Source organism: Ixodes scapularis, unplaced genomic scaffold, assembly GCF_016920785.2.
Source record: "Ixodes scapularis isolate PalLabHiFi unplaced genomic scaffold, ASM1692078v2 PGA_scaffold8__174_contigs__length_109621045, whole genome shotgun sequence".
Taxonomy (NCBI): domain Eukaryota; kingdom Metazoa; phylum Arthropoda; class Arachnida; order Ixodida; family Ixodidae; genus Ixodes; species Ixodes scapularis.
Genome location: NW_024609883.1, coordinates 9,616,284 through 9,640,163, shown reverse-complemented (window position 1 = coordinate 9,640,163; position 23,880 = coordinate 9,616,284). Strand labels below are relative to the sequence as shown.

The 23,880-nt window shown below is 48.3% G+C and overlaps 1 protein-coding gene across 1 annotated transcript in view; it reads left to right on the top strand.

Annotated features, from left to right (window-relative positions):
* LOC8041283 (laminin subunit beta-1) overlaps window positions 1-23,880 on the top strand; it is a 97,985-nt gene that overhangs the window by 63,173 nt on the left and 10,932 nt on the right. The window contains exons 21-28 of the mRNA XM_029993932.4: window positions 456-647; window positions 2,487-2,667; window positions 3,436-3,620; window positions 5,594-5,787; window positions 7,640-7,870; window positions 9,780-9,968; window positions 15,694-15,857; window positions 16,583-16,724. Of these exons, the coding sequence (XP_029849792.2) occupies window positions 456-647; window positions 2,487-2,667; window positions 3,436-3,620; window positions 5,594-5,787; window positions 7,640-7,870; window positions 9,780-9,968; window positions 15,694-15,857; window positions 16,583-16,724 (1,478 nt within the window). The remainder of the gene's footprint in view (window positions 1-455; window positions 648-2,486; window positions 2,668-3,435; window positions 3,621-5,593; window positions 5,788-7,639; window positions 7,871-9,779; window positions 9,969-15,693; window positions 15,858-16,582; window positions 16,725-23,880) is intronic.

Genomic DNA, 23,880 nt, shown 5'->3' with positions numbered 1-23,880 from the left:
GAACCCGCCACAAACTTGCGTGACATGGGAGCCGATATCGTGCATGCAGATCACGAACAGAAAAACGGAAGAACTCGCTACGAACTCGCATCTTCTCAGAACGGACACCACAAATCGCGGATGCTGCAGATTCGTGTTTCATGGTGGGATAAACACGCGAAAACCTGGTACAAACTTACGTGTCACAGAAATCGATGTCACATTACGGGAATCGATATTGTGCGTGCAAGTTCTCGACACAGAAAACTCTGATTCGGTTCTATGGTGCGATAAACACGCGGGATCCTGCTACGAACTCGTTTGTCACACGTACCGATACCACAGATCACGCAGTTTTGTGTGAATGCTGTCGGAAATTGGGATTGGGCAACGTCTCGGTATTTTTAGCCTCTCAGGGAGGTTCATGCGAGATTTTACGGTACATTTATTTTTCTCTCTATTTCCGACGAACACAGAGTGTGAGTGCAACGTGCCCGGGGCGGCCACGAGCCAGTGCCACCGCAACAACGGCAGCTGCGTCTGCATCCCGGGAGTGGCGGGCGACCGGTGCCAGGAGTGTGCTCGGGGCTTCACGGGCAGGGCTCCCTACTGCGACAGCTGCGGAGAGTGCTTCGACAACTGGGACCGCATCATCCAGGAACTCAAGGGTGAGCGGCATCTTTCTTTAACTCATGAGATGCATTCGAACGAAACCAAGCCTTCAAAATTTGTCTTTCATCCTCCGTCCATCTTCCAGCCAGTCGCGGGTTTCTCTAGTTTTGCCAAAACACATTCTATGGAAGCACGTTTCGTGGACAACTTTTCGTGGACGCACGTTTTGTGGACACACATTTCGTCAACACTACAATGTTTCGTGGAAACTTGTTTTATAGACACGTGCTGCTGCGACGTTTCATAGATATCATATTCTTGTTACTAAATGAATTGGTTAACTGGATTCGATTGGATTACAGGATTCACTAAGGGGGAATCACCCAGGCGGCTTCTGTGGGGCAAAAACAGATTTGCAAGCCTTTATGCTAAACATTCAAACACTTCACGCATAGTGCAGACACCCCTCTCTTCACTCGGGGAAATTTTAATGTGATCTTAGGCCCGAGCCTGCACCGAGAATCATTAAAACCGCCGCCCCGGTGGCAACTGTGGTGCTGTGCCTGGAAAGACGCTTTCGACTAGACGTCGCAGTGTGCATCGATGAAACGAATGCAGGAACCTTTTGATGACACAAACCGTCGACGGAATGATCCGTCGAGGAAACATTGTTCCGCGAAAGGATTGCCACCGGCCACTCACTGACTAGCGGTGGCGCATGTCACTGGCATTGCCAACCAGCGACGCATGTCTGTGGTCTTTTGAGACATAGCAATGGCTTTGGAGTACCGCCAATGCCGTATGCAAGCCGTCGATTCCACGTCGGTTCTTAGCGTGTTGCAGGAAGAAATGCACAATGCCTTTCCAACTAGGCACAAAAGAAGGCTCGGGATGCGAAATGTAAACACGTAGAAAGAGCTCTGCAGTTCATCGAAGCCAAGACTAGGATGCAGAGTGCAACTACGATTGAAGAGTCAAACTATTTATGATTCAAATGTTAATTAACCTAATAAAATAACGTCTCGAGTCATACAAATAAAAAAAATGGGCAAAATCTACAGAACGATTGCATATCATGCATCGTCAAACTTTGTCTCAAAGTAACCGCTAATTTTTTGTGCCCAAGCTTTTCCAGCTCAGGAACAGCCTCAGGTATGCTACTCCACTCACTGATGCACCACTACGAGCCAGACAGTTTCCCCTTCCTCTTTTTTGTTGCTTCAACACTTACTGTTAAATGCAGGTTCTGAACTCCTGATAGTTGATTTGTTATTGAGACTGCTGGGAAGGTTCATCGCTATCCTTTCGGTACACATTGCCATTTAGAAGACTGTTAAGTTCTTGAATGTATTTTAAGGGCACAAAAGTCGAGATTTATGTCCAATTATCGTGACCATATCGTGCTGTCGACAGCTGAATTCAACGGGACGCCACTATGATTATCGCATTGTCGTGTGGCTGGTGCCACGAGTCCCGCAGCCATGTGAAGTATGTCGTGCCATGCCATGTCGTGTAATGTCACGGTGCCATGTGACTTGCTGCAAAGTCCAGATGTCTTATAATGTCACGGTGTCAGCAATGTCATTAGATCTAATAATGTTGGGTATTGAGTCATGGTGTAACGTGATGCAATACCATGCGACCACATCGTGTGGCATAAGGTTATATGATGTCATGTGACAATAAATCACAACGTGACGGTGACGTCACGCTGCACAGATTTGCACATGTCGCTAACATACTTTGCAAAGGGGCGTCTGGGCGGGAGTGCCTGAGGTAGTGCCCCAACGTTTTAAATAATAACAATAATAATCTATTTCTACTCGAAAGGGTCGAGGTGTGCGAGAAAGGTTGAGAGCCTGCCCGTCTCACTTGGTGCGCCTCGTCCCTTCCAGAGGAGACGCAGCAGATGATCCACTCGGCGCGGCAAATCAAGCAGCTGGGCACGGCGGGCGTGTACACGCACGAGTTTACCGAGATGGAGGACAAGCTGCACGACGTGGAGGAGATCCTCAACGGGGCCAACATCACGGGCCTGGACCTCATGGACCGGCAGTCCCTCATCGAGGAGATTCGGTGCGCTTCTCGGCACCCCCGAGGGGGTTGCAAATGTCGCCACCCCCGTCTCGAAGCTGGCTCGCGCATTTGCGTTTGGGCACTAAAAATGTATACGTAGATCGGAAGACGAGAAATGTGCTTGGGCTGCCCAATAGATTGTGCCAGTGTGCCATTGTCTCCTCCATCCGTAGAGCCTAGATTTAAGAGAAGGATCGACTCTACCTGTGGAGAGCGTCCGTAGTCTAATGGCGGACGTTTCCCGCTCAAGTTGGACGTGTGTGCATGCGTCGTCCACTGGCAAGGAGGATGCGGTGGTGGAGGGAGGGAGCAAGGCAGAGACACTTGCGGATGATTGACCTTTTTGCCTCCTCCTCGAACCAGCTGTACTGTCGAGACCGGTTATAACGGAATAGCAGCTACAACGAAGCGATCACGATTTGCCATTCCCTTTTGCACTTCGTTAACCGAAGTCGGTTATAACGAAATAGCGGATATAGCGAAGTGATTTCCGATTCCCGTTGACTTCGTTATAACTGGCCTCGACAGTACTTCGAACGCAGTCTATAAATCGCTCGACCCCGATCAAACAGCTCAAAACACTCGCGAGTCTGGGCACCCTAGTGTTTTCTCGACGTCAGCTGTTGCGAGCAAGCTCGGAGCACTTAAGCACGCTTAAAGGCAAATGCGTGAACCGGGCTTTAGTCACGGTGATTTCAGCCCTGGAAACTTTCAGAAGTGGCTTTTGTGGAACTGGGCTCTTGACCCGCCGAAACGACTGGGCCGCAGGCGCAACCTGACGGAGAGCCAGCTGAAGCTGGACGAGGTGGACCAGCAGGCCCAGAACGTGACCCAGCGCACCTTTGCGGCCAACCTGGCCCTGTCCGACATCCACGAGCGGGCCCAGAAGCTGGGCCAGGACGCCAAGGCGCTCAGGGACAACACCACCGCCCTGCAGGAAGCCAACGTCGAAGGTGCGTCTCGTCTAGACTCACACGAGATACGCATCCAATTCTCTCCTGTTACCTTCCGTCATTTCTTTGTGTTGCGTTCTGCCGAGTGCACATTTTCGACGAGATTCGGACAACAGTGCAGTTCCCGTTCTCGGAGAGGTTTATTGGCTTGATGCGATGCGCTATATTTAGGAGGCAATGTGAGGTGAATGTAAAATCCCAACTCCTACATCATGGTACTACACCCGTCGTCACCGACGTTTTTCCCTTTTCATTCTCTCTTCTCTTCTGCTTTTTTAAATCCCTGTTCCCCTACCCCCGGCACGATGTAGCTCTCCGGAACGACTGGTCCAGGCAAACCTCTCAGTTTTTTCATCATCTCTATCTCTATCACTCACTTAAGGCTAATGAAGTAGAAACAAGACAACTTTGATTTGAGGTACGACGTCCTCGAACCTCCTGGAAACCTGAGAGTGGCAGACAATGTGTCACCAAGAGTCTTAGCTTGTTTCGAACTTGATGCGCTTTGTTTGGAAAAATAGTCTATATCTTTTTGACTGGAATTGTGGCTTCCGTGATTATGAGATCAGTGCCCGCGATTCACCGAAGCCTCAATTTTGTTCCAAATCTGACCCACAGCAGCTGTTCAAAGTATATTGCCGTTTTAACGCAGAATGTCTGACATGGCTGGCTCCTAGCAGTTTCCTGTAATGCAGGTTCCTGTAAAGAAAGAGCACCACGCGAAAATTCGCCAGTCTAAAAAAAGCACCCGGCAAAGCCTGAAAGCACTTACTTTTGAACTGCAGCCCCTCCGGTTGTGAATGCATTGCTGAACCAACTGGGCCAACAGTACATGTGGGAAAGGCAAGTGTGAAATGTTGCCACAAGGCAGCGACTGCATTTGCACATATAGCATGAGATGAGAGTGTGCAGGAGGTGAAGGGAACGAGAACAAGCATGTGCTTTTAGAGGAAACAAGGAGACGCAAAATAGCGGGGACAAAGCTGGGGTGTGCAGTCGCAAATGCAGATTCGTTACACAACCAGAGGGGCTGCAGTTCAAAAGTGAGTGCTTTCAGGCTTTGCCGGGTGCTTTTTTAGACTGGAGAATTTTCGCGTGGTGCTCTTTCTTTACAGGGACCTGCGTTTACAACTCCGTGTAACGCCAAAATAGAGCGCAGTTCTTGAGGAAAAGGAGGGAAGGCTACTGAGGGGAGCGTATACCCCTCCTCCCTCCTCTTCATCCTGCCTGCTACTTCTCCCCCCGAACGGCGTAGGCGTAACCGTGAGGTCACGTGACCCTCGTGACGTTACGGGGGTTCGTGGGGGTTCGTGACCTTACTGGGGTCACGTGTTGTAACCGGGGTCACGTGACCTCACGAGGATCATGTGGCCTCACGGGGGTCACGTGACCTCACGGGGCTCACGTGACCTCACGGGGTCCAGGACGTCACCGGGCTCAAGTGACCTCAGTGGGGTCACGTGACCTCACGGTTACGGCGACGGTGACGCCGCTCAAGCCGGAAAGGGGCACCTAAGAGCTGCGCTGTAAAAACAATCCCAAAAAACCGAGACTAGTGTTAAAAAGGGGACAAGACAAGCTTGAAGCCTCAAACTTTCATTTGAGACTGTGTTTGTGAATTGTCTCCCTTTTTTTAATCTACTCTTAAGATTTGAATTACTTGCATTCAATTTACACCAGCTTGTTTGTGCACTTCTTTTTTGTTCAGTGATGCCGACTGCATTGCACCCTCAGTGAAGCACTGGCTTTGGCGGGACTTAGTTTCAGAGACGCATCACACAAAACAGCTCACACTGTCGAGGCATAAATTGCACACCAGGTTTTTCTGTGCACTATAATACCGAAGCAACACACAATGCGATCCGTGTTACTATTGCCCTTGCCATAATAATGCGGGGAAGGGGCAAATTTTTTAAATCTTGCCAACTCTCCTTATTTTTCTTTTTATATGTGTGTGTGCATTTTTTCTTCAGGGGCACTGAACATCACCCGGGAGGCTCAGAAGCGGTCGCAGCTAGCGGTGGCACGAGCCAGGGGTGCCCAAGACGACGTGATGAAGTCGGAGATGACGAGACGCGTCACTGAGCGCATGTTGGAGAGTGCCGCCAGCCGATACAATGACACCTATCAGGAGAATGAAGCAGCACTACGAAAGCTTCAAGAACAGGTTTGTTTTTCAAGGGATGCAAATTTTGAAATCGGAAAAACCAAAAAAATTTGAGTTTGTGAAAATATTTTTTTTTTGTTCTTTATGTTATAATGAGCCAACCGGAAAAATTTATTTATTGTAGTGGGTTCCTAATTGACGCAAAATTAGCAACGAATGAACAGTTGTGCCCCGAAAATTGTCGAAAACGTGACAGAAAACGCAAAAATAGAATTATCTATTGCAAAAGGAGCGACCGAGGACGGCGATGTCGGGCGCGTTCGAAAGGCAGTTTTCTTCTCTCTCAAATGGCGACGATAACATTGCTGTAGCGCCATCGTAAGGTGCAGAAAACGTCAAAATCCAGAATGCACTTCGGTGATGCTCATTGGCTTCAGTGAGCACGTGATCCGAGTGCGCGCTCCCATTGGTCGCGTGTGCGGTTGCCCGGGCGGGCAACAAGTGAGCCTCCTCCAACGAGGTAGAGGGGCTTGGAGCGATAAACTGGTATCCCTTTCACCAGGCAAAAGTGACCCCCACCCGACTGCCGCCATGTTGCACATTTTTGACCACTAGACACGTGACCTTAGAGTTTTACGTCTCGACTTTAACCAAGCACCGCAAACAAATAATTGCTTATTGATCTTTAATAACAGTACGGACGAGATAAGTTGTTTAGTTTGTCTTAAGTCCAAAATGTGCTTTTGCAACTAAAACTCGGGCAGCTTCGCAATGCCTCCGCTAGATGCCGTCAGCTGCGGTGCTGTATTTTGAGTTTTTATCGGAGCTCGACACCAATCTCTGCGGCTAACAGTATTCAAAAAATAGTTTATTATGTTTTTTACAGCGATATTGCAACACAAATCTTGGTTCAGTTTCGCGTAAACGCCTCAGGATTTGGTATGGTCACGTGTCTAATGGTCAAAATTGTACAACATGGCGGCGGCCAGTGTGGGATCACTTTTGCCTGGTGAACGGGATACCAGTTTATCGCTCTAAGCCCCTCTACCTCGTTGGGACAATTGAGCAATGCCAAAAGCGTATTGTAACGGCACTTGCCATCTTTGAGCGTTTGCTATATAGACCAATCACATGCAGAAAAATATGCAGGATTACACCGCATTCATGGCGTGCGACTTGTTTAGCCGGTGATAGCAGACGTGCAGTGACGATGAGCGCCATGACAATATACTTTTGGTGCTTCTTGACTGGCTGCATCGGGTCGTAATGTTGGCTGTGGTCGGACTTAATGTTAAACTGAGTATAGAACGCATCTTCAAGAACTAGAGCCCAGACAAGTGCGCGGCAAAAAGAACTAGCGTCCACGGTCGTGGCCAGCACTCCCATTGACGTTCGACTGCAGCATGAGCAGGTAGGCAAGAATTGCGAGGCTGATAAGATTTGAAGAACTTGCGCGGACCCATTGCGCACGTAGTTTGTTCGGTCGCCCTATTACCTGGGTTCTCGAACGTAGTTCGTAGTAACCCAAGAATTTGCTCGGCCGTACAAATTTTCTCTAATCATTTATGCATTGTGCCTATGGTCTTCCCTATCCCCACTGTTTGTTTCTTTATTTTCCCTATAATTGTTTCTATTCCGATTGTTTTTATGGTTATCCCTTTCCCCTCTGTCCCTGCAACTATCCCTATCCCTACGATTGAGGACAATCAATCGCATTGATCGTCCTCGAGCAAGGTTTCTTCCCAATTTAAGCGTACCTCAATAATGTATTGATGCACAACTATCAACCAAACATCAATGCCTTTCTCCCTGGTGTCATATATTTTCTACACCTCCGACTATTTCACTTTAAGAATGTTGAGACGAAGGAGTGGGGAAGGGAGTTACTAACCCTCGGCCTAAACCATCCCAGGTGGCCGACCTCGAAGACCAAATCTCGGACGTGAATGAGCTGGTGTGCTACAAGCGAGGCACCGTCGAGCGCTGCGACCCCGTGTGTGGCGGTGCGGGGTGCAACAGCTGCGGAGGTCTGGGCTGCGAGGATGGATCGGTGACACGCGCCAACAACACCCTGGCCATGGCACAGGAAACCAACGAACTTCTCGCCAAAAAGGAATCCGATGCACGCACTCTCTTTGCAGCGGTAGGTGTCATGCTGTGATCGATCATCCGGCACTTTCGTCGAAGATGGCTCTTTCGTTTTGATAAAATGACTTAAGCCTGTGCAAGTTACTGTCCCAAAGCACTTTATAAGCTCGTCGTAAGCATCCTATCAAAGCCTAAAATTGTAATTTTGTGCAGCCTTTTTTTTAAATTAAAAAGCAACCAAAGATTGCCGAGATATATCTCAGAAAAAAGGCGTTACGCTACCTTTGGTCGCGTTTTTGATTTTACGCGTTTCATATCCTGTGACTGACTTAAAAGTGTTTGGTAGAGCTAAAAAATATTTCCATCTGTCTGCTTTCATTCACGAGTGGCAGAGAAAAGAGACACATTTGTTCATGCTTTTGGGAGTCTTTCTAAAAGACCTCTTCTCCTTAAGATATCAGGAAAGGGGAAAAAGAAACACTGGAGAAAAAATTGCCCGACTTGGACATTCCTTTAAATGCTATGAATGTGTGATAGCACTTGATTGGGACACGTGACGATGTACAGTCGCCGACCAACTATTCGGACTTCGCAGGGACCGTAAAAACGTTCGAATAATAGAGCAGTCCGAAAAATCAGCAGATTGAAAAACTTGCCTTTATTACTTCCGAGTGGGCTTAAAAAAGCCGTAAATAGTGCCTTGCTTCAGGTTGCGCCTCCGTTTGCGTTCGGCAACTTCCTGTTAGCTTGAGGATCGCTGCCTTCTTTTCTAGTGTTATGGTTGAGTACTTTCTGCGTTTCTTAAGGACACATTGCGGCGGCAGAACAACAGATGGGGCCATGACGTCCAAGCCAGCTTTGTCCGAACGAGTGAGAGGCGCAAATCCAATACCGCAACATGGCGACAGGCGACGCGAATTTGGGGCGGATGTGGCGGATGCACGAAGGGATGGAAGGAAACAAAGCAAAATTATAATAATGATGATGATGATGACGAGCAGCTAAATGAAAAAAAAAAAGAACTAGCATAGCGTCACCTAGCGGTAGGACTCTGGAGTACTCAAGTAGCGTTGCCAAACCAAGCCAATTCATTTGCAGCCAACATAGAATTCAAAATGGCCGCTTCTCGGTGGTGTTCCCCGCTGATCTCTCGCAATGATTTTGTTCGAATAATTGATCTTTCGGACTTCAAGCTGTCCGAAACATTGGTCGCGAATATACACTATTTCTATGGGGTAAGTCACGGTTCCGCTTTTACGTCCGAAATATCGAACAAGTCCGAATTATCGGAGTCCAAAAAAACGGTCAGCGACTGTAATGACATGTGATGCCATGATCATTTCCCAGCTAAATTTAGCGGGAAAATCGTTAGCCGTCGTATGGTGTCGGGTCACGTGACACCGTGATATCACATCACATCACCACGTCATGTGACCGACATCAGTTTTCCCGTTAAATTTAGCAAGGAAATTGTTGTTATGTGGCCTGACATCATATTATGTGAGGTCATGCGACACCGTGACGTCATGTCACGTGACCACATCATGTGACCTCGGGTCACGTTACATCAATTTCACCGTTAAATTTAGCAGGGAAATTGACATCACATGACGCCATGGCCTTATCTGACACCACGACTTAAAACAGTCACGTCAATTTCCTCGCTAAATTTAGTGGGGAAATTGATGACACATGACGTGATGTTGTGCGGTCAGACCAACACGAGGAACAAAAGCCCGTAAACGGTTTCCATTATAAAACTATCGTTTTAAAAACTTAGGTTCATTCCCTGACTAATTCGAGAGGTTTAACTCTACAAGCTCGCAGGATATGTGTAAAAATCATAGATATATGGGCTGAGTCTGTACATATGCACTCACAAAATGAGGGCCACGTGGGCCCCACATTCTGCGCTAATGGGGTCATTTGTGGAGGCTGTTTTCTCACGACCACCGTTTTTTCAGGTGGGCAAAGCCCAGAAGGAGTCGCAGCGGGCGCTGGATGAGGCCAAGAAGGCCTTTGAGCGTGCTCAGACAGCAAAGAACCAGTCGGAGGACGTGAGCAGCGACCTTCAGGACTTGTTGGACCGCATCGACAAGTTCCTCAACGAGGCCGGAGCCAGGCCGGCCGAGATCCGTGTTTTGGCCGAAGAGGTGAGACTTTCCTTCTTTGTCCTCGAAGCAGCGAATACGTTTTTTGATCTTGACTCGCTAAGCTATACAGCTATGCACTGACAGTTCTCGAACGGTGTTCCTAGGAATTCGTCGGTTCCCCAGAGTACCGTCGCAGGTTCCTAAAGCTCCCAAGTTTTCCCAACCGCCCCAAAGTAAAGTATTTTTTATAGTAATTTATCGCGCTCGTTGCGGTAAGCACTCCAGGCATGCAGGCGGTGGGGATAGGCCGGGGCCTTTGCAGACTGTGTGCCCTCATCACCCAGCTGGAGGCAGGGTATGATATATACGAGGTGAAGGAGGGGAGGGGGTGTGGTATACGAGTAGAAGCAGAGAGGAGATGAGTTTCGGGCCAGAATGACCAGTGCGCAGAGGCAAAGCCAGCTGCCCCTGCCCCCACCCAACCTCCGAGCGCGCCCGAACATCAAACGCCGGCATCCGCCGCTTGGCACCCTAACACCCGGATGGGGGGACAAGGGCAGCCAGCCCTGCATCCACCCACCAATCACGCAGCCAGGGCCTGGCATCCCCACATGCTCCCTCCCCCTTCCCAGTTTTTGGTCGTGGGTGATATTGAGAAATTCGGCGTAAAATACGTGGGGTATAGGGGGCGCCGCCTAAGGTGGGTTTAGTTTGTTTCTTGACTGTGTGGGAAATCGTCGTGCAACACTCTCGGCACAGTCGAGCAGCAAACTTGTTGTCCTGGGACCAGCGGTAGCAAAGGTCGTGGTTGGTCTGGAGTCCTCTATAGGTGTCAGTCGACTTAAAAACCGACGACCAGCTCGCGCTTTCCACTTTTCCCCCGCTTCCTCCTCTCCCCCTTCTACCCTGTCCACCGTTGCCTGCGTCTTTCTCCCCCATGGTGAGGAGGATGTTTTGCCTTGCAGAATCTGGAGTCTGGTCGTCGGCCTTTAAGGGGTTGAATGAGTGTTAGGTCATCGGCATGCAGGATTGTTTTTGGAGTCGAGGCTCGTCGTCGGGTCATTGATGTAGATCAGTGGTTCTAAAATGGGGGTCCTGAAGGCATTCTTAGGGTCCCGAAGCCTTAGGCCATCAATCAAGCCAAGCACAAAAACTTTTTTTTTTTAGTGTTGGCTGTTTTACAAAGCTAAATACACCAGACCATGTGCACTGAGTGAGTAGAGTTGATTATTCTCCGTTTCAGAGAATCCAAATTGGTTTCCAGACATTTAGTTTCCTTCGTTTACCCTTTTGTCTTTATAATCAGCCAATACCCTCCCTTCTTTTTTGGTGAATGAGGTTCTCCACCACTTTTGTCAATCCGGATGGAGTACTTGAGACATTAGTGTTTAGAACCGCTGATGTTGATGGAGAAGAGTTCTGGCCCCAGTACGCTGCCCTGGGAAACTCCGGTGAGCACGGTACTGGGAGAGGATGATGAGCTGTGGAACACATCTTGCTGTGCTCTGTTAAATACCAGGTCATGTAGCCAGTGAAGAAATGTTCCCTGGATGCCAAGGCTGCGGGGTGGGTTACGTAGGAGTTTGCGACCGATTTGTTCGAAAGCTTTGGAGAAATCTCACTGGATTAGTTCACAAGGAACACGATTGTCAAGGGACGAGCTGATTGTGTGAACAGACACAGCCAAGGCAGCCTCAGAACCACGTCTTTGCCTGAATTCATGTGGTGTTGGTTTCAACGTATAACCTGCACCCCTACTTTGCCTTTGATTTTCTTTAAATGTTGATACAGGTTATACGTGAGAGAATGTGGTATAGGGCCATTTCTATTTTTTGCACTTTGAGCATTGCTTTTGGTTTACCGTATTTACTCGCACAATGAACGCACTCGCGTAATGAACGCACCCCCAAGTCGGCTCTCAAAATTTCGACTTCTTTTTTCACCCGCGTATTAAACGCGCCCCCAACTCCGACGTCAAAATTTTGACCCCCCTCCCCTCACGCGCGCAAAATGAACGCACTTTTCTATCCTGGTGCAGCGAGGTCGCGAATGCATGGGCAGTGTGGGCGAACAAAACGCCTTGCAAAAGGCGTTAAAAAATTCGAAAAGATCTAACGGAAGCAAGAAAAAAAAAAAAAAGGAGCTTTTTTTTTTTTGAACAGAGCAGTTTGGATTTTGGTGTCGCGCGCCGCGCGCAAGGAGGTAAGAAAGAAAGGCGGAGAAGCCCTCTAAGCAAACGAAACAGCTTGCAAAAAGCGGCAAAAAGGAAAAAAAAAACAAAAAACAGGGAACTAAGAGAAACCAAAAGCAAAGAGGAGCTTTTTTTCTTTTTTTTTTTTGCACAGCGCAGTTTGGTTACGGGGGGGGGGGGGAGGAGGAGGAGGAGGAGGAGGAGGAGGAGGAGGAGGAGGAGGAGGAGGAGGAGGAGGAGGAGGAGGAGGAGGAGGGGGGAAGGGAGAGGGAGGGAGGGAGCGAGCGAGCGAGCGGAGAAGCCCTCTAAGCAAACGAAACAGCTTGCGAAAGGCGGCAAAAAGGAAAAAACAAAACAAAAAAACCACGGAACTGAGAGAAAAAACAAAACGAAGAGGAGCTTTTTCTTTTTTTGCACAGCGCAGTTTGGTTAGGGGGCCCCTCCCCCCCCTAACCAATCTGCGCTATCTTTCTTATCTCCTTGCGCGCGCCGCGCGCAAGGAGATAAGAAAGATAAGCAGAGGAGCCCTGGCCTAAGCAAACGAAACAGCTTGCGAAAGGCGATAAAAAAAAAAAAAAGAACAACCCAAGGAACTAAGAGAAAAAGAAAACAAAGAGGAGCTTTTTTTTCTTTTTTGCACAGCCCAGTTTCGTTACCGGGTCGCGCTCCGCGCGCAAAGAGATAAGAAGTTACATCGATTTTTCAGGATAAAAGGGCCATTCATTATGCGAGTAAATACGGACGCAAACGTTTTACTTCGCATAATGAACGCCCCCCCTAACTTTGCATCGATTTTTGGGAAAAAAGTGCGTTCATTCTGCGAGTAAATACGGTATATTGTTTGTGTTTTATATACCTGCATTTTTGCACATGCTTTGTTTGTCATTATTTTATTTTTGTTTCTTGCTTTTCAAAGTCTGGCTGTTAAGGCCATTCCTATTGAAATCCTTAAAGATGCACTGAAGTGGTTTTAGGGGCAAAGCTCCTTAGGGTCTAGCTTTGTCCATCCGGCGTCAGTGTTCACATCGATTGCCATCCGATCTGTCTTCTTAAAAAAAGAAAAAATGTTTGCGCAGTTGGCAGGATTCGAACCTGTGCAGGGAGACCCGAATGGATTTGTAGTTCATCGCCTTAACCACTCGGTCACGACTGCGGGACGAGTAGGGGGCTCTGAGTTGTGGTAGTAACTCAAGAGCTGGGGATGTCATGGATGAAACGTTGCATGTAGCCGCTCAACGTCTATACAGGAGAGGGCGCTGCGGTCAAATGCGTATATAATCGCGTTAAACTTTGCATGCATTGGCTTAATGTTTATAGACGAGAGGGCGCTGCGGTCAAATGCTCAAAAAAGCGGTATTATCAGCACCACCAGAGCTTCGCCCCAATCTGTGTTCCTGAGTCTCAGGTTTTATTACCATGAATCATCACCAGCTCGCTCGTTTTTTAAGGATTATTGCAGTTATCATTCACCACGTGGAGATGCGGTCATTTTTTTGAGAACGTCCTTTTATGGTGGCAATGCAATCTGCGCGCTGGAAGCATTCCAAAAATCTAAAAATTACAGTCGTGCGTGGCCTATTTCCCTCTTTAAGAAATGTTCAAAGGGCGCGGACACGCCCTTTCTTACGGCAAATTCCTCGAGTGAAGTGGTCAAGAAAGGTGCTGAATGTGCACGTGTGCATGGACGGATCAGCGGAGTGGTTCTGGATCCCAAGTGGTCCCAAGCTGCCGCTGCCTCGGACAAACTATGTTTGAGCAGCTGTTTGCACGTGCACGTGATGGATATTCACAATCTGACGCCGTTAGAATTAGAAATTCTTTGGCGTATAAGACCGTTTGGGACGAACGCAACGCGTGCCAGCGCAAAACAACGTAGCAGCCGTATTGTATCACGCTCCGTATGGGACAAACCATGTGATCGGTGCGTGTGATTTTTCTGTGTCGTGTGGTCATGCTTTGAAGCAGCGATTTGGGCAGTGGTTAGCAGTTCGAAAAAGAAAAAATGATGGGAATATCGACGGAAAAAAAAAAAATTCCAATATTGCATCTGTCGAAGCTAGCTGCTTGGCAGGCTTGCTGGAGTCGTGTCGAATTGACTCCGGTGAATTCGCCGGGATACTTGGATGGAGGCGATGCATTACCTCCACAGCGACTTCTTTTTGACAGATGGGCAGTGTGCTATCATCATAGCTAGCCTTTCATGTTGACTCAAGGCGCTAGTGCAGAAGACGGTGTACAATGTCTAAATTACACAATGTACGCGTTCGAAATTCCGGCGCACTTTACAGAGCCTATTCAAACAATACAGCATTCGGTCCCATCTTCGTCGCGTACCGCTACTATCGTTTGCAAACTGAGACACCCTAGGTGAAAATTTCTGGGTGGCTAAACAGCAGATGTTTCACTAGCCAATCCCCATAGATATGACGGCGCTTGTTGTTTCGATCAAAAACAGCACAGCTGCCGGTGAGTATGACTAGCACATGATCATATATAGCACGCGCATTAGGTCATCCTTAATTCTATTTAACTCTCCCTTCTGCACGTCTTTGAGCTTCGAGCTTTTGCCGGCACAATGTTCATGAAGTCTCGCGCGTTAAGCCTACGAAGCATTTCGGGGGTAGCTTATCCTCGGAGCAGTCTACATACACGCACACACTCGCCCAGTCAATCGCACAATGTTAAATATTCACACTAACGCAGGAACACTATAACGGCACAGGAGACATCGCAGAACAGCAGGTTCAGATCGCAGAAATGAGCTTCTCTCACACTCCGACTGGCCCCGCGGCCCCAACGTCCAGATTCTCGAATGGGGCGCCCGCGCAAAGGCTTCTGGGAAAGCCACCGTCGTCGGTGTGCGGTTTGCTTTTCCGTCGTGCGCTGCGCCGACGCATGCTGGGCCACGTTGCGCTATGTCGCATTGCGCATGAGTCTGTATAAAGACTCCCGTTCGCAGCCAGCGTCGGCTAACGTAATCGGGCACGTGTGCTCGTCAACGTTACGACGCGCGACGTCGACGAGTGAAGCGCAACAAAGACAAACCGCGATGACCTGGCACGGCTAGGTGGCATAAGCTACCATCCGTTATAAAGAACATGATCAATATCCATCCATCCATCCATCCATCTAACGGAGTTGGGCGGACACATCACTCTGGGTCCGATGAAAGGCGAGAAAAAATATAGTTGGATAGTTTCGAAGCGAAATTTCTGTTTTGCACCTTTTGTACCATTAACATTTTGCATCTTTGTCAAAATGCGATGCACAACGTGCCCAAAATAAGGCGCAATGATATCAACCTTGGTCCAGAAAAAAAAAAATAGAGCGCGAGGGAAAAGAGTTTGCACGATTTTTATTGCCGTGAGATCAGTAGGCAGTATTGTAATCTGGAACTAGATACAGTTGTTGACTGACACGTATTAAACAATATAACACAAAAAGACAATTCTTTCTAAAAGCACTTCAGTGCATTTTTTACGTAGACTAATAGTATGTCAATAAAAAAATAAACCCGATTGCTCCATGTCAACTAATGTTTCAACGTGACTAACGGAAGTGGGGAAAAGAACTGTCTGTTTACTTTCTTTACAGTGCACCGGCCTGTCCATTTCGCTGGAGCCAGAGCAGATTCGTGAACTGGCACGGGAGATCAACCAAACCATCGCCAGCCTCACCGACATTGACGCCATTCTGCGAGAGACCGGCCCTGACCTGGCTTTGGCTAAAGAGCTCAAGGCACGAGCTGACTTGGCGAGGTGAATCCTATGTGAATAACACTGGGCTTGTTCATTCTGTCGCATCAAAGAAGGGACTACCCTATTTCACATCAGCTCTGCTATTCTGCTCTCAGATCTAACAAACAAGTGCTCATCCTTATTTTTTCATGATTAGCCCCAAATTCCTCGGTGGGTGCTTGCTCAGTATGTTACAGTAAATGCCTTGTTTTACAGCGATAGCTGTTACGGGGACTTCCCAGCTCTATTTGCGGCGTCGGTGTTGAGTCAGGGAGAAAACGTTGGTTCACTAAACACTCACACATGCACTGTCCCACGACGCAAGGCAAAGCGTGTGCACTTGGGTTTTGCAGGCGGCAGTGTCTTCTACTACCTCTACGGTTCGCAGTGAACACCGTCGCACATTTCTCACCGTCAAACTCTTATTTGCGTGTAATATCAGATGTGAAGCACCCCTCGACTCATAACGGTACCTGTCTCGATTTAGTCTAAGTGTTCACTCTTGTGTGCGCTGTGTTTCCTTTCCTACATATACTGGAGTGTCTACAAGGCTGTGCTGTTATCGAGTAAAAAAAGAGCAGATATGCAGGAAAGTGGCTGTTACTATGCATGATAAGAGTTATCGCTGTTACTTCTTTGCAGATCGGTGAAAACCTGCCGGTTATTTTAGTCCAGCCACCACTTCCCGTACCCCAAACATTGTGCCAAAGATTTCTGCCAGCCCGTTTACGCCCGTCGCTTTGCAGGGACAAAGCGAACAAGATCTTGGACACCGCCAAGAAGGTGCTGCAGAACCTGAATGACGCGGAGCAAGCTCAGGACCGTGCCAAGCAAGCCATCGAGAAGGCCAGGGACAACATCGAAGCGGCCGAAAAAGACCTCGATCAGGTAATCCAGCAGCGGGCAGAAATGCATGCATTATAATTCACTACAGTTGAACCTCGATTTAACGAAGTCACCGGGACCCACTAATTATTTCGTTAAATTGGGAACTTTGTAAAATCGCGGAAGGAAGACCTCGTGCGTAGGCTGCACAGGGAATCCGAATTTGTTCGTTAAATCGGGAACCGCATTTCCGCGTTTTTAAAATAAACCTGGATCGAAGATGGTGCCCCGAAATATCCAGAAGCGTTTTCTGAGCGGCGAGGCATCAGCCTGTAATTTAGGTGACCCCTTCGAATTGCGAATGAGGCTCGTCATTTTGGAGCACCGTCGCGGTACGACGTACAAGCTTCCAGTCGGGTTTGCGGATTTCGAAGTCGCTTCGTCTCGCCCTCCCATAGGGCCGCTGTCAGTGTCGCCCATTAGAGCCATTGCTAAACCTAATCTGCCAGTGGTATAGGCCTCTTTTGTCTACCCTCGTCCAGCCACATAGTTGCTGGTATGGGGGGGAAGGAAAAAATGCGACACCTTACAACTTGGAATGAGTAAAAGAAATATAGAAGAGGAGAAACAAGGAGCGACAATCACAATTTGAACACTTCTTAGCGAAATAGATAAATGGGCTAGTTGGTACATCATTGAATGGAAAGCGCCGAATGAACAAGGACGAAGAAGGGGACAGAGACAAAGCGCTTTGTCTCTGTCCCCTTCTTCGTCCTTGTTCATTCGGCGCTTTCCATTCAACTTCTTAGCGGTGTGGCCCTCGTGCCAGAAGTTCCGCAATTCAAGGTGGCGACGCCCTCGTGGAGGAGAGCTATACGAGGCAGGTGACCCCGATCGCCTGAAAGAACCGCATTGAAAAAAAGCGCTCCCTATGTTGCAACCGGGCGATGAGGAAGAAGAGAAGCGGCGGGAGCTCATGCATTTTGTAATTTTTATCAGTCTGAAAAACGAACAGTAAAGGAAAAGGTCGCACCGACTAGCGTAATTGCCTTCATATTCCTTGGTTCCTCAACATATGGTGCCGAAACCCGGGAGTGTTCCGCATTACAAGGGCCCAAGCTACACACCGCAGGGAATTTCAATCCTGCAGCTGCAACGGAATTCAGCAGTTCCTTGGCGGGAGCAGACCACTGGGAAAAGAACAGCGACGGAACCTTGGCAGGCGACCATACGGCCTCGTAAATATGAATAGTCAATGGAAAGGCTGAAGGCTAGGCGGTCGGCTCGACGGGCACAGAACACTAGGATAATGAATGACGCCAATCGAATTCTACAGGATCCCAGCCCCGACCTAGCAAGAGTGCGTTCGATCAAGGACAGACTCACTACCAGCAATGCAGAGCTCCGACTACTTGACGGTGAGATAGAGCCGCCAATTCCAATCCAAGAACTGGAAAGTGAGTGCACCGCCACTGCAGAATACCAAGACGAAGCCGTCATGGTGATCAGCGAGTTGGAAACCAAGATTGAATCCCTACAATCGCAGAGAATAATAGCTTCGGCGTCGAGCACCGGAAACCAAACCGGCATTCAAGACAACGCAGCGAGACGTGGACCAAAGCTTCCGAAGCTGGAGCTATCTACCTTCGATGGAGAGCTAAGCAACTGGCTCACATTCTGGGAGCAGTTTGGTGGAGCCATCCATACCAATGCAACTAACAACCACAGATAAGTTCCACTACCTTCGTCGGTGTCTAACGGGAGATGCTGCTGCGGCGATTGCCGGGCTACCAACAACAGAAATATGCTATGCCGAAGCGATCACCATCTTGCAACAGAGGTTTGGAGACCAGAGGAGAATAGAGCGGCAGCATCTGAATGCCCTCAGAAATCTACCGCACGTTGCTTCAGCTAATGACGTGAGAGGGTTGAGAAACCTGTATGACACCACACAACTCAACGTTCGGTGTCTAAACTCTTTGAATGTTCCCACGTCAAGTTTTTCAGCCATGCTCTGTGACACTCTTGTCAGGGCGTTGCCTTACGAGGTTACAGTGGAGTATCACCGGCAAGTCAACAACACCGCTTTCACTAACGCAGCGGCTCAAGACCAAGGAGACGGATCGGCGGCTGGAACTTCAAGGTCAGCAGATACTATGTCGGAGTCAGTGACCGAATTGAGTGGAATGCTTCGCTTCCTGCGCGTGGAAGTAGAAAGCCGAGAAAGAAGTAGCCTTGAGGATGCTCGAGGTAAACACGAGACAAAGGTAAAGTCGTTTGCATCAGCATCAGCTCTTCATAACGCAACAAATGCTACACATTCTCAGTGTTTTTTCTGCCATTCAAAGAAGCACACCACGCCATCTTGTGATTGCAGCAAACAGAGAGAGGAAAAATTAAGTGTGTTATCAACAGACTCCAGATGTTTCCGATGCACATTGAAAGGTCACCGAGCACGAGATTGCAGAAAAAACCTCAGTTGCGCAGTTTGCAGAGCCAGACATGCAACCACAATGTGCGATCCTGAGTTTGTTAGGCGGATGAAGGAACGTTCGCCCCAAGGTAACGATACGATTTGCGTGTCTGCATCCAGCTCGGGCGCGCACTCAGAAAAGAAGTTTAGTGACGGCATATATCTCCAGACGTTCAAGGCATTTTTAGTGACCAACGCTGGCAGCTGCTATGTCAAGGGAATAATCGACGGTGGCAGCCAGCGCACATTTATAAAAGAAAAGGTAGCGCAACGCCTAGGGCTGAAAGTCCTGCGGAGAACAAAGATAGCACTCAACACTTTCGCCAGTAATGCTTCGAAGGTTATAGAGCGCAGTCCCGTTGTGGAGGTAAAGCTCAAAAGTCAATTTGACAATACAGAAATAACCTTTGAAGCAATTTCCATCCCGGTCATTTGCCAGGACGTATCTACGCCAACAACTGACATCCCGTTTGTGCGATTTCTGCGAGAAAGCAGTAAGAATTTGGCAGACGACGTGATTTTCCCAGGTGTAAAAACAGTTCCTGGAATAAGTCTGTTGATTGGATCAGACCAGTTGTGGAAGTTCTGCACACGAGACGTGATCAGGTGCGCAGATGTGGACGGATTGGTAGCGATCAACACAAAGATGGGCTGGACGCTGCAAGGTCCTTCAAGACAGGTGGGAAGGCTCCTATGGGATTTAAGTCTGATGATATGTGTCCTACAAGCGAAGACAAAGGAAACCCAAGTGGAAGAGGCGCTACAGTCCTTCTGGGAGTTAGACAGAATGGGAGTTGCCGACAGTGAGCTCGGAGACACTGATGCAGACACCATTACACACTTTGAGCAAAACATCATTAAGAAAAACGGACTATACGAAGTGGCTCTGCCATGGAAAGAAGACGCTGTTGATATGCTGGCAAACAACCAGGAGGTTGCCATTTTACGTCTAGGGAGCTTGTTGAGAAGAATCTCACGAAGGGAGGGATTACTCAAGCGGTATGATCATGCAATGAGACAGTATTTGCGTGATGGGCATGCAGAAGTGATAAAGAGCAGAAAGGACAGCGACAGCGCGCAGGTCATGTATTACATGCCGCATAAAGAAGTAATACGTGAAGATGCAACAACAACAAAGTTAAGGATCGTCTTCGATGCATCTTCTCATGCCAAAGGGTGCAGGTCGTTGAATGAGTGCCTAGTAACAGGACCCAACTTGAACCCCGAGCTTCTGCAGGTCCTGCTTCGGTTTAGATGGTACTCAGTTGCAATGACCGCTGACATTGAGAAAGCGTTTTTACAAATAGCCATCCGTGAAGATGATCGTGATGCTTGTAGATTTCTTTGGTTTGCTGAGGAGCCAAGTTTCCCTTTCAACAAGGAAGAAATTCAAGAGTGGAGGATGACTCGGGTTCCTTTCGGATCCACGTCTAGTCCATTCATGCTCACAGCTACATACAACATCACTTGAAGTTGATCTGCGAAGAAGACCCACAATTAGCAGAGAAACTCAGGACATCTTTCTACGTTGATGATCTACTGCTCGGAGCCGACGATATTGAGGATGCCGTGAGGCTCTACCACACTTCCAGGAATGTCATGAGACAGGCAGGAATGACACTCCGGAAATGGACTGCGAACAATGAGCAACTGCAGGAGCGGTTCAACAAGGAGGAGCCAAAATTTATGACCGAAGAAAAAAGCCTCTCACCTTCACCAATCTCCAAGGTACTTGGAATGATGTGGGATCACGAAGGGGACTGCTTTATTTACAAAGTTGAAGCTTTGCTTGAATTCCTCTCAGCAAATGTGGACACTAAACGGTTCATCCTCAAGGCAGCCTCAAGAGTATTCGATCCTCTTGGATTGATCGCGCCCTTCGTCCTAACAGCTAAGCTGCTATTTCAGAAGCTGTGGACATTGGGAATCAGCTGGGATGAAGAACTCCCCGCTGATTTGATCACTGAATGGCACGCTTGGACGGCGGACCTTGTTCAACTGCACTCGTTAAGTATACCAAGACATGTCAAGCGAGGCATCCAGGCAGGAGCCAACAAAGTACAGCTACACGTCTTCGTAGATGCAAGCACGAAAGCCTACGGATCTTGTGCGTACTTTAGAACAGCCGATGACCAAGGAAAAACAGCTACCATGTTAGTTGTTGCGAAGACAAGAGTGGCACCGATAAAACCTTTATCACTGCCTAGGTTGGAGCTGATGGGGGCGAATATTGGAGCCAGACTCCTACGATACATAAAACAGTCATATTATGACGTGGAACTTGATTACATTATGTGGACTGACTCAACGGTTGCCCTCAGTTGGGTGAGAGGAGTCCCTGAAAAATGGAAGCCATTTGTAAAAAACAGGGTGGCAGAGATACGCGTCATGACATCCCCGGACCACTGGAGGCACTGCCCCAGTCAAGAGAATCCGGCGGATCTCTTGACCAGAGGACTAGACGTTCAGGAGCTTCGTGCTAACTCTCTTTGGTGGAAAGGGCCGAGTTGGCTGAGTCAAGAACCTTCAGAATGGCCTGAATCTTCAGTGTTCTTGGAAGACACGCCTCAACTCGAAGTAAAAGAAGAGACACATGTGCTGTTGGAGAAAGGCCAAGAAGTTCCATCATTGTTCGACACCGGAAGTTACGAGAATTACCAGAAGGTTCTGAGGATCACTGCCTGGGTCATCAGGTTCGCTAACAACGCACAGAAGAGAAATGACAAAATACGAGGTGGACTAATTGCGGCAGAGTTGGACAAAGCAGAGCAGTATTGGATCAGGCAGATATAAAACGGAAGGTTTCAGACGGATATTATGCTCCGCGAGAAAAATACGACGGAGGTTAATGTAAGACTCGCAGAGTATCATCCTTTCTTTGACGAAAACAAAATCCTGCGGGTCGGAGGACGACTGCAGAGGTTGACGGAAAGTCTCGATGTGAAACATCCAGTCCTATTACCGAACGACCATGACTTTGTCAAGCTAATTGTGATGCACGCTGATTGTAAGGTTATGCGCGGGGGAGTAACAAGCACAATGTGTTACCTACGAGAGAGGTACTGGGTAATACGTGCTAGGCAGCTGACTAAGAAGGTAATAAAAAGTTGCCTCGTATGTTCACGGTTGAATGCGAGGCCAACTGCTGTTGAGCAAGCTCCGCTACCGACAGATCGAATCAAGAAGGCAAAGCCGTTCGAGGTAACCGGAGTCGACTTCGCAGGGCCGCTGTACGCAAAAAGAAACGACGGTAGCTGCAGCAAAGCGTACATCGTACTTTTCACATGCGCCCCCACTCGAGCAGTTCACCTCGAGCTCTCAACGGGCCTCACTGCTGAAGCTTTCTTGCTTGCATTCCGACGTTTTATAGCAAGAAGAGGCATACCACTGGACATATATTCTGATAATGCACTAGCCTTCAAGAGAGCATCAAAAGACATCCAGAAGGCATTGGGTGCACTGGAGCAAGAAGTTTTCAAATCATACATTGCAGAACACAGAATCAACTGGAAGTTCATTGTGGAGGCCGCTCCATGGTGGGGCGGGTGGTGGGAGAGGCTCGTTCGATCTGTCAAGGCAGCACTTAAGAAAGTGTTGGGCAGAAGCAGCCTATGCTTCGAAGCACTGACGACTGTCCTTGCAGAGGTGGAAGCAATGGTAAACTCAAGACCACTGACATATCTCTACTCGGGAGTAGGAGAGCCATCAGTCATCACGCCAGCACATTTCTTAATAGGGCAAAGTTTGACAGTTCTACCAGAAACAAGCTTGTCTAACGACCGCCCAGGATGCGTGACACCGAAGGAAACAGCTCGCCAGTTCCAGTATCGAAAAATAATCATGGAACATTTTTGGAAACGCTGGAGCACTGAGTACCTGTTGGAGTTGCGGTCAGCTCATCAATATCCCGTCACCAATACTTGCTCCCTGAAAGTGGACGACGTAGTCATAGTGGCAAATAACCGAGCATCCAAGCTGTTCTGGGAACTGGGGAGAATCGTAGAGACGTACCCCGGAACTGACGGAATTGTTCGTGCCTGTCTCTGAAACAGCAAAACGGTACGCTCATAAAGAGACCCGCGCAGAAACTTTATTTGCTGGAAATTCGTCCAAGTCAACTTCAGGCTCGGGAGGATGTTGCAACCGGGCGATGAGGAAGAAGAGAAGCGGCGGGAGCTCATGCATTTTGTAATTTTTATCAGCCTGAAAAACGAACAGTAAAGGAAAAGGTCGCACCGACCGATTTGTCTAGCGTAATTGCCTTCGTATTCCTTGGTTCCTCAACACCCTACATGCCTAAAAGCAACCATTGAGATACACCACAGGTGAACAACGTCGTGCGGGCAAGCTTGTCATTTAGGGTAAACACGCACCCTCCGACCTGCCATTACCCTCTGTACAAGTTTGAACGCCTTTATCTATCGTGGCCCTCGTATAAGAAAAGGGCTTGCTCAAGTATTTGGGAAGGTTGATACTGTCATGACATCCTAAAAGATCACAAACCTCCAAAAGACATATCTTTAAGATTGGAAAAGATGCACACTTTCTTTAATGGTACATCATTATTCACAGGCCAGCCTATCTACCCTTTGCATATCTCAGCCATAATTTCTGTTACTGAAGAAAAGCACGGGAAGTTAGTCCACCTCCTGGAAAGCACATTATCCGAGTTTGAATTGTCTATGTAATTGAATGTGCAATCCGAGTTTTGTAAACTTTTTATTAATGTCTTAGACGACATTAATA